This window comes from Cynara cardunculus (assembly GCF_001531365.2).
Source record: "Cynara cardunculus var. scolymus isolate 2C chromosome LG 7, CcrdV1, whole genome shotgun sequence".
NCBI lineage: Eukaryota > Viridiplantae > Streptophyta > Magnoliopsida > Asterales > Asteraceae > Cynara > Cynara cardunculus.
In genome coordinates this window covers 9,016,474-9,028,719 of record NC_037534.1, presented here as the reverse complement: position 1 = coordinate 9,028,719, position 12,246 = coordinate 9,016,474, and the positions used below count along the sequence as shown (strand labels likewise).

Sequence of the window (12,246 nt, the reverse complement as noted above, 5' to 3'; positions counted from 1 at the left end):
AGTTAAAGAACTACTAAAAAGATGAAAATACTCCCTGAGTCAACAGACCTATTAAACAAAAGTTACTCTAAGGGATAAAAAATGAAACAAAATGGCAACCACAAAGACCAAAAAAGTAATTTACGCAATATTATAAGATCAAGGATTTCCCGCTCAAAATTAATATAAAATCTAAAAATCTAAAACTTTGTTGTATTAATCAAAAAGAAAAATTAGTTATATACGCATATACAAATTTAACTTGATTTTTAATTTTGATAGTTAATATAATGACGATTTATTATAATTATAATTTTAAAATATATTGTTTTTTTACTAAACGGGTACCCAACTAGGGCTGTAAACGAACACGAACGGAGGCTTGTTCATGTTCGTTTAACTTAACCAAAAAATGAGCGAACACGAACGGTAAACGAACGAAAATCTTTGTGTTCGTGTTCGTTCGTTTAGAAATCAGGTGTGTTCGTGTTCGTTTGTTAACATGCTAAACGAACGAACGGGCTAAACGAATATAAACGGAGGGCTAAACGAACATAAATAAATATTATTTGAATTCAAAGTAAATAAACAAAAGATTATATATGAAATTTAGTATATAAACGAACGAACGGTAAACGAACGAACATTCACGAACATAAATGAATGAACAAGACTCTTATTCATGTTCGTTCGTTTAATTAAATGAACAAAAAAATTTGTTCATTTTCGTTCATTTATTAAATAAACGAACTTCCCGTCGAACGGTTCGCTGAACGTTCAGTTCGTTTACAGCCCTATACCCAACAGGTTTCTTGGACTCGTCAAGATTTCTTTCCCCTGAACCCATCGAGGATTGGTCAGGACAGGTTCGGAGACAAAGGGCTTAAACGGGGGTCAGGGATGGGGAACCGGTGGGGTGACAACTAGTTTTGGTATGTTGGGGGAACATGTTTCTCTAACCATAAGAATGAAAAAACAATAAATTATAAACCATAAGGATGAAAACTGTAAGTTTAAAAGAAATAGGGATAAAAAGAGCAACTTTTAACAAATTAGAGGGACTAAAAACGTAGTTTACTCTATTGGCTATGATATTTCCTCTTTTTTGACGCTTCTTCCCGGTGTGTGCGCACTGCGCCTCTCCTTCCATTTTTGCTTTACTCTCTCTTTTCTGTCGCACTGAACTCCATCTCCACCGCTCTCACAAAAACCTAAGCTTTCATGCCTATACGTTTCTGCTTTTACCTTTTCCTTTCATCTATCAACTACTCTAGATCTTATCACTTCGATTCGCTACTTTGATTTCTCATCTTCACCGCATTGCAGTTACTTTGATTGAAGTTGCCATGGAAGCAGCTCCAGCTGTTTTTGTTGCTGTATCTATGGCGGTAGTGGTTCTGTTAGTGGAATGTGGCGTATCGGCAGAAGCAGAATCACATGTGACGTACTCTTCCAGACTGATTCATCGGTTTTCTGATGAAATGAGAGCTCTTAGGGTTTCGAGGGAGGGACAGGTGGTCGATGATTGGCCTGAGGAGGGGAGCTTGGGTTACTATCGGCGGCTTGTGAGGAGAGATGTTGAAAGGCAGAAGATGAACGTTGGGTCTCAGCATCAACTCTTGTTTCCGTCTGCGGGCAGCGTCACTATGTCTGGCGGAAATGAACTTGGATGGTTAATTCTCTTGCTTTCACTTGTTAAGCTTCCTAGTAATTTTTCTGTACTGGGTCTGCGATAGAAAAACTTCACGAGCTAATAATTGGATCGATACACATAGTTAGAAACATGAGCGTTTACGCCGTAAGAAACTTCCTTTCTTTTGTCTGCCGTCATCTGCTGGTTCGCTTGTGTAGTATTTTCACACAAATGGATTGAAGAAATATCTCAATGTTTTCGTTTAACTAAGAATTTCCTATTTATTTGATGAAATTTTGCTTTTTCAAAAAGCGTTTCTTTCTCTTTACAAGAGTTGAATTCTAGAAGTACAATAAAGCTAAATGATGTAGGGTTTGCTTGAATTTCAAGCACGTTAAAATTAGGTCAATATAATACAACAAATAAGATCCGCTAATTTTGTTGTGATATGGTTCAGAATCAACGATATAAAAGATGATAATTCTATGTTACAGTCTTTTAGCAAGGAATATTATCAAGTCAATGGTCAAGAGAATCCATGTTCCCTGATTATACATTTTACTGAAATTGACTACATTGTGTATATGTGTGACCTTATTCCATCTTATTGATAATTCATGATACAGATCCCACAAGGGGGTATGTTGTATAGAGCTTGTTTCATTTAACACACTGAGTTTTTTAAATGGTGCTCTTGTTTTAGTTCCTGTTATGATAACGTCTTCCTGCCAGTTTTTCGTTATTTTCACTAAGCTGGTATCTGTCACAGGTTACATTATACTTGGATTGCTGTAGGGGTGCCGAGTGTTTCTTTCCTTGTTGCACTTGATACTGGAAGTGATCTTCTCTGGCTTCCATGTGATTGTGTGCAGTGTGCTCCACTTTCAGTAAGATACTATGTTAGTCAGTATACCAGCCTTACTTATATTTCTGGTCTTATACAGGTTACCTTACTTTTGCGTATTTCCTCTACTTGGTGGTTCTTTTATTATTATTATCATTTTATCTTTGTATATGTTCTGAAACTGTGATGCTTATCCTAATTATTCGTAAATTTTTATGGGAATTATCTTTATAATCTTAATCTATTGGAGAATCTTTATTTAACTTCATATGGTAAGTGGTTAAAGTTGTGCCTAGGATGAAGCCTTTTTCAGATTTGACCTACGCTTCTCGGCTGTGTCGCTTCAACAGGCAAACATCAAAATTTCCTATTGTTAAGTTTTAAAGGGAATGTCACATTATTTTTGAAGTTATTTGCACCAATTAGGCAATTACCACTTACAAGAGTATTTGATAGCATATACATTGTGAAGTTTATGATCTATAATCTTGAAGAAACCCTTAGAAGTGAATAAGTGATAAGACGTGAATGATCATTTTAGAGCTTCATGAATATCCAAGATAAGTGGTAACATCTTTCTCTTAATCCCTAGTACATCAAGGTTAGGTCTTCTCATCTTTCGGCATATGTTTGCATATCATAGTTCTTATCCTCTCAGTTTGAGATACTAGCTTTATGTATTGGTGTCTCTTCTTGCTAATGCCCTGAAATAAAAAATGTGAATCCATTTGTGTCGACCCTTTTTAGGGTCTTTACATACCAAAAATGTCCCAAAAATATTATAATATCTCTACATGTCTAAAGAAGCAAATGGATGGATGAAGCTGCAGAATAAGAGAGTGCTTCTACTGTATACTGTAAGTATACTAGTTACAGATACACTTTTTTGCCAAATACAAATGCATATTTAATATAAACCTACCACCCACAAACTGAGATCAGGGAAAAAAGTTCTTTTAGCGTAAGTCTCTGAAAGATTTGTTGCTTTCTATTATTAAAATATATATTGCTTTACATAAATCCATCTTTCCATCGCCTCAAAAGTCACTTTGACAGGAAAAAACATAGAAAATCATCATTTGTAGCTTTCCCAAATATGTATGCAATTCCATTCTGTCCCTAGTCAACCAACGGAGAGAAGGTAGTGTTCAGGAAGGATAAATAACTTCGACCCTTTTTCCTCTTATCAATCATGTGTATCTCATCTTCTGTACTACATTCGACACTTTTAATATATTCCTGATTGATCAAGAAGCCTCTATCAACAAGATAAAAGATGAAATTTTACTCATTTGTGAAATTTGGCAAATAAAAATTCTACGTTCCGTACCCTTTTCTGTTTTGTATTCTAGAGTTTACTAATATGGCTAATCGTTTTTCTTTTAGGTTATAGTTTTTACCGGTTTCTTTCTTCGCTCTCTATAATTTCTTAGAAAGAAAAAGGAGGCCAAGTGACAAATTTATCATGATGCTTTTGTTATTACTAATCATATTTGTTGTTACTTATATTGTTACTTCTCGCTCTTCTTCCATTTGTTTTTTCTCACATTTCTCATGTTTGCTGCATCAAATATGCTAGTGCGAGAGGCAAAAGCTTTAAGATGTGAGGAAGTTGTGTGATAACGTCCTTGGTCTTTATTTTTCCCTCTCCATATATTTGTATAAATGCGGGAATATCTTCTGCTTGCGTGGATGCTCTCACACTTGATAACCTTTTCCATTTGGTACAACATCTTTTTCAAATAGATGGGTTGTTATGAGAATTGGGAAGGATTTGCCCAAATGTAAAGCCATTATAGGAAATAGTTGATTTTTTTAACTGTTGCCACTGTATTTATATGTTTGTCCCTGGTTGTTTTGTTATTTTCCCATGCACATTCTCTCCCATCTAACATAATTGCATTCCTTTCTGAGAATGAGCTGACCAAGGCTTATTCTTCCATAAAGTTTAATAATAGGAATGAAAAACCATCCATGCATTAAGAAAACGTGCTTATCTCATTCGTGTTTGGAGATATCGTACTTAGTAATGATCAAACACACTTGCGCCACCACATTTATGTGTTCACATTCTCATGTAACATACAATTTAGACAAGGCCGTCTGTGTGTCTACCTTTCCCTTCCACACAGCTAATAGACTCCACCTCAAGGGGATGCAATAATTCCATATTAGTTGTCAAAGAGGTGTACACAAAACCTGGTTACAGTTTTAGCGCTTATTCAAATTGATTGATTTGCAGGTGCTCCCTGGTATTTGGGGCATCTATTATGCAGGACAATGATCTGAATGAATACAATCCATCTCACTCAAGTACAAGCAAAAGCATAACCTGCAGCCATCAGCTGTGTGAATCAGGTCCAACTTGCAAAAGCTCTAAGCAGTCTTGCCCTTACACTGTTAAATATGCCACGACAGATACATCCAGTTCAGGATCACTGGTTGAAGACATATTGCACCTTGCATCAGCTGGTGTTAATGCATCTAACACCTATGTAAGGGCTCCGGTCATTATAGGGTATGTTCTCTGTTTGATCTTCAACTTCCCATCAGATTTACATATCTTAATTGATTATGGTCTCAAGATGGGCTTTTCCTGTATAGGTACTCAATGAGACTTACTTATGGTAGTTATTAAATGCAGATGTGGTCGAGAGCAGAGTGGTGGTTACTTGGATGGTATTGCTCCTGATGGTGTTCTGGGCCTTGGGCTTGGTGCGGTCTCAGTTCCAAGCTTCCTTGCCAAATCAGGAGTTACAAGAAATGCTTTCTCTTTGTGTTTTGGCGAGGCTGGTACTGGGGAAATATATTTTGGCGATCAAGGACTAGCTGGCCAAAGAACTACTCCATTTTTGCCAATAGATGGAAAATAGTATGGATCATCTACATGGTTTTAAGGCACTTATTATCTTTTATCTTTTGGATGTCAAACTTATATGATGCTATAAACTTGGCATGAAAGTCTTTCTACCCAATTATTTAATGGTGTGGACGGTCATGCAGCATTGCCTACATAATTGGAGTAGAGAACTTCTGTATCGGTACTACTTGTCTAGACCAGACAACCTTCAGAGCTCAATTTGATAGTGGAACTACTTTTACACTCCTTCCAGATGGAGTATATAAACTGGTTGTTGAAGAGGTAAGCCTCCAGCAATTAGATTCTGCAGTTTAATTGTAAAGTTCTAGTTCATGACTGTCTGCTTTTTCTGTTCTCATAGTTTGACAGACAAGCAAATGCCACAAAATATAATTTTGAAGACCTACCCTTTCAACATTGTTACAAGTCCAGGTATTTGCACGAGAAAGAGAATAGTTTTTGAGTCACTTCTTGCATTTTCATGATTTACTTTGTCTATTCATTGTGATTTGGTGTAAAACAGTTCTCAGCAGTTGCCAGAAATTCCATCAGTGACTATTAGGTTTGCAGTGAACAACAGCTTCGTGGTCCATGATCCACTTTTTGTTTTGAATGACAGTCAGGTTGGTATTTCAAAATGTTATTATGTTTCATTGTTTTAATGTTAAATGTATGTTTGGATAATAACGATGCGTTGCTAAGTTATCATGTGTGCTTTACCTGTTTTCATTTATCTTCTTTATCAGAACACATTTGTCTATGGGTGGGGGGAAGTGGTTTTATGGTTGAGGAATGGTATTTGGCTGGTGTTGCATTGCAAGCTAAATTGAATCTATTGTTGCTAGCCTTCAGTCTTAGAAATTGTCTTTTCATCTTCTTTAGGCATTCCAGATAAACCTCTACATTGTAACGCTGTCAATCCACGAGTCTACAATTTTTGGTTCTTTTATGTCTCTGTATGTTGCAACTGCATTATGGGGAAAATTTGGAAGCTTTAGGCATGAATGACATAGAATGGAAAATTTTCCGATTATGAAGGTGTTCTCAAACTTGCATATTTCACTCGACATCATTAGAGTTAGAAATACAAACCCAATATGGTGGCTAAGGCATCAGTTAGGCAATGCTATTTGTATAGGTGCTCAAGGGTGGTAAAACATATGTATGCTACGATGGTTGTTTTAAACTGAAGGCATCAGAGTTGTGGTTTCTTTGAGTGTTCTGCTGCCAATGAAGTATCCTCCTGTTGTCATCTGAATATTCTAGATTTGGATTGATGGAAAAGAGAATCATGTGATTTAAAGAGATAAATTGGGATACGAGTAGGGATGTAATTAGTTTTCTTTTGAGATATAAAATTATGTTTTCCTGAAATAGGAGTAAGTTGCTTCCTTTACAACCATTATTTTGTTTCTTTTCTTATATCAAGATTTTGTATTTTTAGAAAATAGGATATTTTTTTGGCAGAAAGATTAATTTGGGCTCCCTATAGAAATAATATCTATTTTTCTTTGTTGATCATGCTCGTTGATGTGCTTGCAAAAAAGTAATAAGCACACAGTGTGAAAATCCATTAGTTAAACATGAATGAATCATGCCCCTAAGACAGGTTTAACACACAACATATTGTCACGACAACATATTTGGGAAGTTTCATATGTGTAATTGCTTATAATTTAGACCTCAATGGTTTTCTCATGTTGTCACTGCATCATATTCGTGGTCTGATAAATGTTTTCTTAGATCTATGGGCAGATGGAACCCAATATGAAAAGGAATTGATCAATGAGTAATGTTTGTTAGCTCAGTCCATGGTTGAATGGACCATAGTATCATCTGTACATGCCTAAATCCTCATACAATCTGTTTTCTGAAAAAGGTATGTCTCATCCATTAACAACACATGGGCCAAGGCTGACAAAGATAAACATGAATTAGATAGACTAGGGGGTTGTTCGGTTTGTTTGTGATTTTAGTAATATGACTGAAATCATTTGGCTATTTTGTATGATTTGATTCCCAAGAGAATGAGGGGTTGATAGTCAAGCTATAAAACGGGTTAGGGGGCCGCACCCCTTGGTGGGTTCTAGGGGAAAGTGGTGGGCAGGGTCGAGGGAGGCCACTGTCACAGGGCTCGGGGCATCACAGCGAAACAAAAAGGAATTTAAGAGGGTTGGCACTAATGATTTTAGTGTCATGTTGTAGATAAGTGGCTATTCATTAGTGTTCAGTAACACTGATGAATGTGCCCATCAGCAGCAGCTGATGCCACATTACCCACTGATGTTGATCAGTGGTGTTTCCACCAATTTGTAACTGATCTGTTTATTTTGCTACCGCCTGATAATTGCCCATAATTTTCAGCAGTCATTTCCCTTTACGAACCGTTACGGTTACTCGAGATTTATAGGTTATGATTTCTACCTAAATCGAAACTGTGAATTGAGATTATCCTGAAGTAAATTTATAGGTTTCAACTATTGATATAGTTAAAAGCTTTTTGGTGAGAAGAAAAACCATATTTTCAAGCTTGCATACCCGATTACCAGCTACAGGAAATGCCCTTAAGCTTGAGAGTAAAATGCTAGTGTGCATCTGATTAAGCTGTTGTTTCTTTGATTGAGTTGATGATTTCCAATGATTGAAGACTTACACAACTTGTACGTCCACTCCTTCGAGAAATTTGACAGAGGATGAGACATTTATAAAGGTCACTTAGAAGAATGAAACGCTGTTTCAAGAATTGAAAAGGCACCAGGCTAATTTTAATGCTTAGTAGTTGTTATATTAATTTAATATTAAAGGATGAACGGAACAAACACTTGTATTAGTGGTAAAAGGCATTGGGTCGATATCACAAGACCTAGTTTTGAAACTTAGCATTGGCAATGATTTTTTAAATATTCCTTATTGTATGGCTTGGCTCGAAAAAAGGGATACTCGTATGGCTCGGCTCTACTCGAAAAATTTAATCAAGCTTTTTGAACGAGCCGGGTCGAACATTAGTGTTGCAAAGTTCGACTCGTAAAGTTAAATGAGCTTTTTTTTTTGTTCAAGATCGACTTGAGCTCGTTAAAAGCTCGAATCATTTACACCCCTAGTTGCAACTTGAGATCATTGGTCTCTCATGTGTTTGCACTTGCTCAAGTCACTAACAACTAGTGAAAACTATATGGTCATTCAATATGCATACATTCATCATATTTTATCATATCATTTTTAGTGTCTAAGCTGATAGGAGGTTGCTATGCTCAAATTACATAAGCACTTATTTTCTGTTTCCCTATTAATACAATCCCCATTGTAAGTACTTGAAACATGTGTAGTCTTGTATGTAGCAATAGCAACACTCTTTTGACGGGTTGAAAGCAGCACTTGAGTTTGTCATTTTTAAGCAAGAACATAATATCTTCGTGGGTCTTGTCTTACAGGGAGGACTTGTTGGATTTTGTTTAGCCATTCAATCATCACCTAATGAGATGGGAATCATTGGACGTAAGCATTCTCAAAATTTTCCAATATTTATGTAATAATATCCAAACTTATCACTTTATGAGGATTGAGAACCTATCTTTCTAGTTGGAATCTAACAGTAGTATAAGAACATACTACAATTCATGCTTCCTTTTAAGAATGTTCAATGCTTCCCCCACCCCCACTAAATCTATTCACATTTTACCCAATAAGAATATGACCAGCCTTTCTCTTGCACAAAGTCAATAACAATCTCTTGGTTCGATTTATATTCGTGCAGAGAACTTCATGAAAGGATATCGGTTGGTTTTTGATAGAGAAAATCTTACACTTGGGTGGTCACGTTCAAAATGTAAGTACATCAACCACATTAGACCAACGGCATGACATAATTGAACACATCATCTTCGTATTTTTGTTTATTATAAACATCATTAAAACCATTATTTACTAAGAGGGTGTGTTACCATAGAAAGAAATATACTATTAGCCATACTAATTTGACAAACCATGATGAAGGTTAATGAATGTGACAAAAACTTGTTTCGGAATTGACCCAACAAATACTTGCAATGTATTTATATTGTTTGACATGTCAGTTTTCCAGCCAAAGTTACCATAATCGTTAGTTGGAAAAAAGTTGCTATACATTATTAAACCAACGAATGTCCTATAGAGACATTTGTGCTTTTCTTTGGTAACCCCGTGAGTATCTGGGTTAGCTTGTGAGTCTCGACTAATTCCATGGACCCTAGTGTTAACAGTCAGACAAACCCTTCGGTGGCCCAGAGGGGACTTGGAACAGGTGACCTCTAAGGACATTTGTATTCTTGTACCTAAATAATCGCACGGATATGAATATCCATTTTCAAGTGGTTGAAGTTTGATGGTGTCTCTTTAGGTCAAGCGGTGAAGGGTGAGAAAACGACAGGAAGTAATGCTAGCTCTCCAATTTCATTGCCAACAACGGAGCAACAAAGGACCCCTAGCACGCATGCCGTTTCCCCTGCGGTTGCTGGAAGGGCTCCTCCCTCTAAATCTTCAGCCACCTCGATTCTGTCAAATTGGTCTTCTCTATCCAAGGTACTGCTTCTTGTGCCGCTACTATTTCATCAACTCACTCGATGTAAATACGAGACCATTTTTTAGCTTGTAGGAGTGTCATATGTTAGATCAGTGGTGTGTTATCCTTGGATTTCTTTGTGGAAATGGTATAATGAGTGAATGTAATATGTCGAGTATAAGTTAAATGCGTTCACGTAAATATATCGAGGGGGATGATGTTGGTCTAGTTTCTAGTATCACGTGCATTACAACATTCGTATCCGAGAGATATCAGGGTTTTTGGTTGGTCGATATATATCAGTTACAAATTTTGGGTTATGTATGTGTGGTAATGTATTATGAATGTTGATAACAAATTTTGGCTTCTCGATGGTTGGTTTAATATGATCTAATAAGGGGGAACCAGAGATGGTTGAGTACGAGGGCGGAGACTCGCAGTAGGGGAAGGAGCGGTTACAGTTTTGGTTTTCGTGGTCGGATGCTTTTATGGTAGAGGTTTGTGGTTGTTGCGGTGGAATGCTTGAATGGTAAATAAGGAGATGATCGACGAGGTTCATCAACGACCTGGACGCCAAAGTGACGCTAACTATGTAAGAAAACAAGAAAAATGTCGTTAATGTACAAAATCACATGTGATTTTACATTAACGTCAAAAAATTGTAGCAAACGATTTGTCTACTAGAATATATATCGGCAAAATAGCCCCGTAACTTCGGGAGAAGCGGTGCCTCCTCACAAAGGGGGTCGCAGTGACCAGACCTGGGCGACTATTTACCAAAAACACAGGTCTCCGCAAAGTCGTAAGACCATGTATGGGGGTTGACGCCTACCCAGTGCCGGAAGGTCAAGGAGAAGTTGGTGACCTGATGACAGGGGAGCCGACGACCAAAGCCCCGAGGAACGGCGGCCGTAACTATAACRGTCCTAAGGTAGCGAAATTCCTTGTCGGGTAAGTTCCGAGTTCTCGCTTTCAAATTCTAAAAAACCGAATATTTCACTTAGTGCTTTTAACCAATTAAAAAAAAATTTAAGGCTGAACCTAAACCTAATAAGGACCAAAAAATGGATTACGATCCAATTGCAAGAGCGGTGCTCTACCAACTGAGCTCAAGCATAACAGACATTTTGTTCGTCGAGATACTTGCATTTCCAAATGCTCGCCAATTTTGAAAAAACCCTGAGGTTATTTGTAATACTATGCCCAACCTGAAACTTGTGATTGGTAGTAAAACACCAATTCTCTCGCGGTAGTTTATAGTCAAGGCCGTGTAATTAATAATTAGGCTAATATCATTAACCGTGCTAACCTACTCATAACTCAAGTTGAATAATTCTCAAATATCTTTTTCTAGTCGTCAATTAAAAGGAGCCATTTTCTCCAAATGGAAAGAGAGAGGATAGAGAATCTGTTGATAAGTTTATCTGGAACTCGAGTTTTTGGTGCGATTGCCCGAGAATTGAAGGATCGTGATCCCGCGAAGGTGAGCTAACTCCAAAAACCCGTCCTCAGTTTTTTCTGACAAAATAAAAATGGTATATATGATTGGTCATAAAAAAAAAAGAGATGTTAATTAATCAAATGTCCAACTGATCGTCGCGCCTGTATTCACTAAAAAAATCATTTTGTAGCGAATAATTTATTAAAAAAATAAATTTGGGCGAACAAAGGGATGTTTGTGTTACTCAAGTCGACATTCTTGCTTCCGCTTCATCCACTACCGCTCGCAGATTTAGGTGCCAAATAGGCGGGAGGTTCCATTTTTCTCTTAATGGGAACAAGGAAACACCACTTCAATTATCTCACGGATCCAGGAGGTTCTACCCTGTGGAAACGCTCTTTAATGGAACTTTAGCTTTACTCCTCTTACTACAGGGCGCTTACCTAGCCAACGTTTAGATCTGGCTCTACCCGAACTTTTCTGGTGTCGATATCAATGGTGACTCATTATTTCGATGAACCATTTCTTCGGACGAACCCCCGACACCGTGGTTTGTAGCCACATGCTCTAACTCTGAATACTTGATATGACCTCAAAATAACTTGATAGTTATTTACTTAATTGATGAATAGAAGTATACTCTGGATCGGAATCTTTTGTTTTTCTGGTCCAAGTGTATCTTGTCTTTACCACGAACAAATTTCCTTGTAAATGAATTGCTAGTTGTAGAATATTATTCTCGTCAGACTTAAACCTAACAAAAATAAAATCAAAACTAATAAGAATAAGGGGTTTTTATAGTTTACACACTTTTGTATTGCCGCTTCTTACTGTCATATTTATGTTTTAGTAGTGTTTATATATATATATATATATATATATATATGGGAGCGATCAAATGCAAACCATTCAATTTGTACAAACCGTGCAAACCTCATTCAACCAATCATAA

The 12,246-nt window shown here is 36.9% G+C and overlaps 1 protein-coding gene across 3 annotated transcripts; it reads left to right on the top strand.

The window, feature by feature from the left end:
- Positions 1 to 1,142: 1,142 nt before the first annotated feature.
- LOC112515400 (aspartic proteinase-like protein 1) lies at positions 1,143 to 10,211 on the top strand. Of its 3 annotated transcripts, none has more exons than XM_025122195.1 (10): positions 1,143 to 1,651; positions 2,382 to 2,499; positions 4,733 to 4,974; positions 5,101 to 5,328; positions 5,460 to 5,598; positions 5,678 to 5,748; positions 5,840 to 5,939; positions 8,748 to 8,811; positions 9,071 to 9,142; positions 9,692 to 10,211. In XM_025122195.1, exons 1-10 carry the CDS (start codon positions 1,326 to 1,328, stop codon positions 9,937 to 9,939), a joined length of 1,608 nt encoding a protein of 535 aa, XP_024977963.1. In that variant the 5' UTR covers positions 1,143 to 1,325; the 3' UTR covers positions 9,940 to 10,211. The 3 variants fall into 3 exon arrangements, with proteins under 3 accessions (XP_024977963.1, XP_024977962.1, XP_024977964.1); XM_025122194.1 differs by having other exon boundaries at positions 2,382 to 2,511; XM_025122196.1 differs by lacking the exon at positions 9,071 to 9,142 and having other exon boundaries at positions 2,382 to 2,511.
- The last annotated feature ends 2,035 nt before the right edge of the window (positions 10,212 to 12,246 follow it).

Bases quoted from the DNA above. Each gene is read 5' to 3' on its own strand.
- LOC112515400 (XM_025122194.1), top strand. From the start codon at position 1,326: ATGGAAGCAGCTCCAGCTGTTTTTGTTGCTGTATCTATGGCGGTAGTG. The intron at 8,812-9,070 runs GTAAGCATTCTC...ATATTCGTGCAG, and splicing joins TGAGATGGGAATCATTGGAC to AGAACTTCATGAAAGGATAT. The intron at 9,143-9,691 runs GTAAGTACATCA...GTGTCTCTTTAG, and splicing joins TGGGTGGTCACGTTCAAAAT to GTCAAGCGGTGAAGGGTGAG.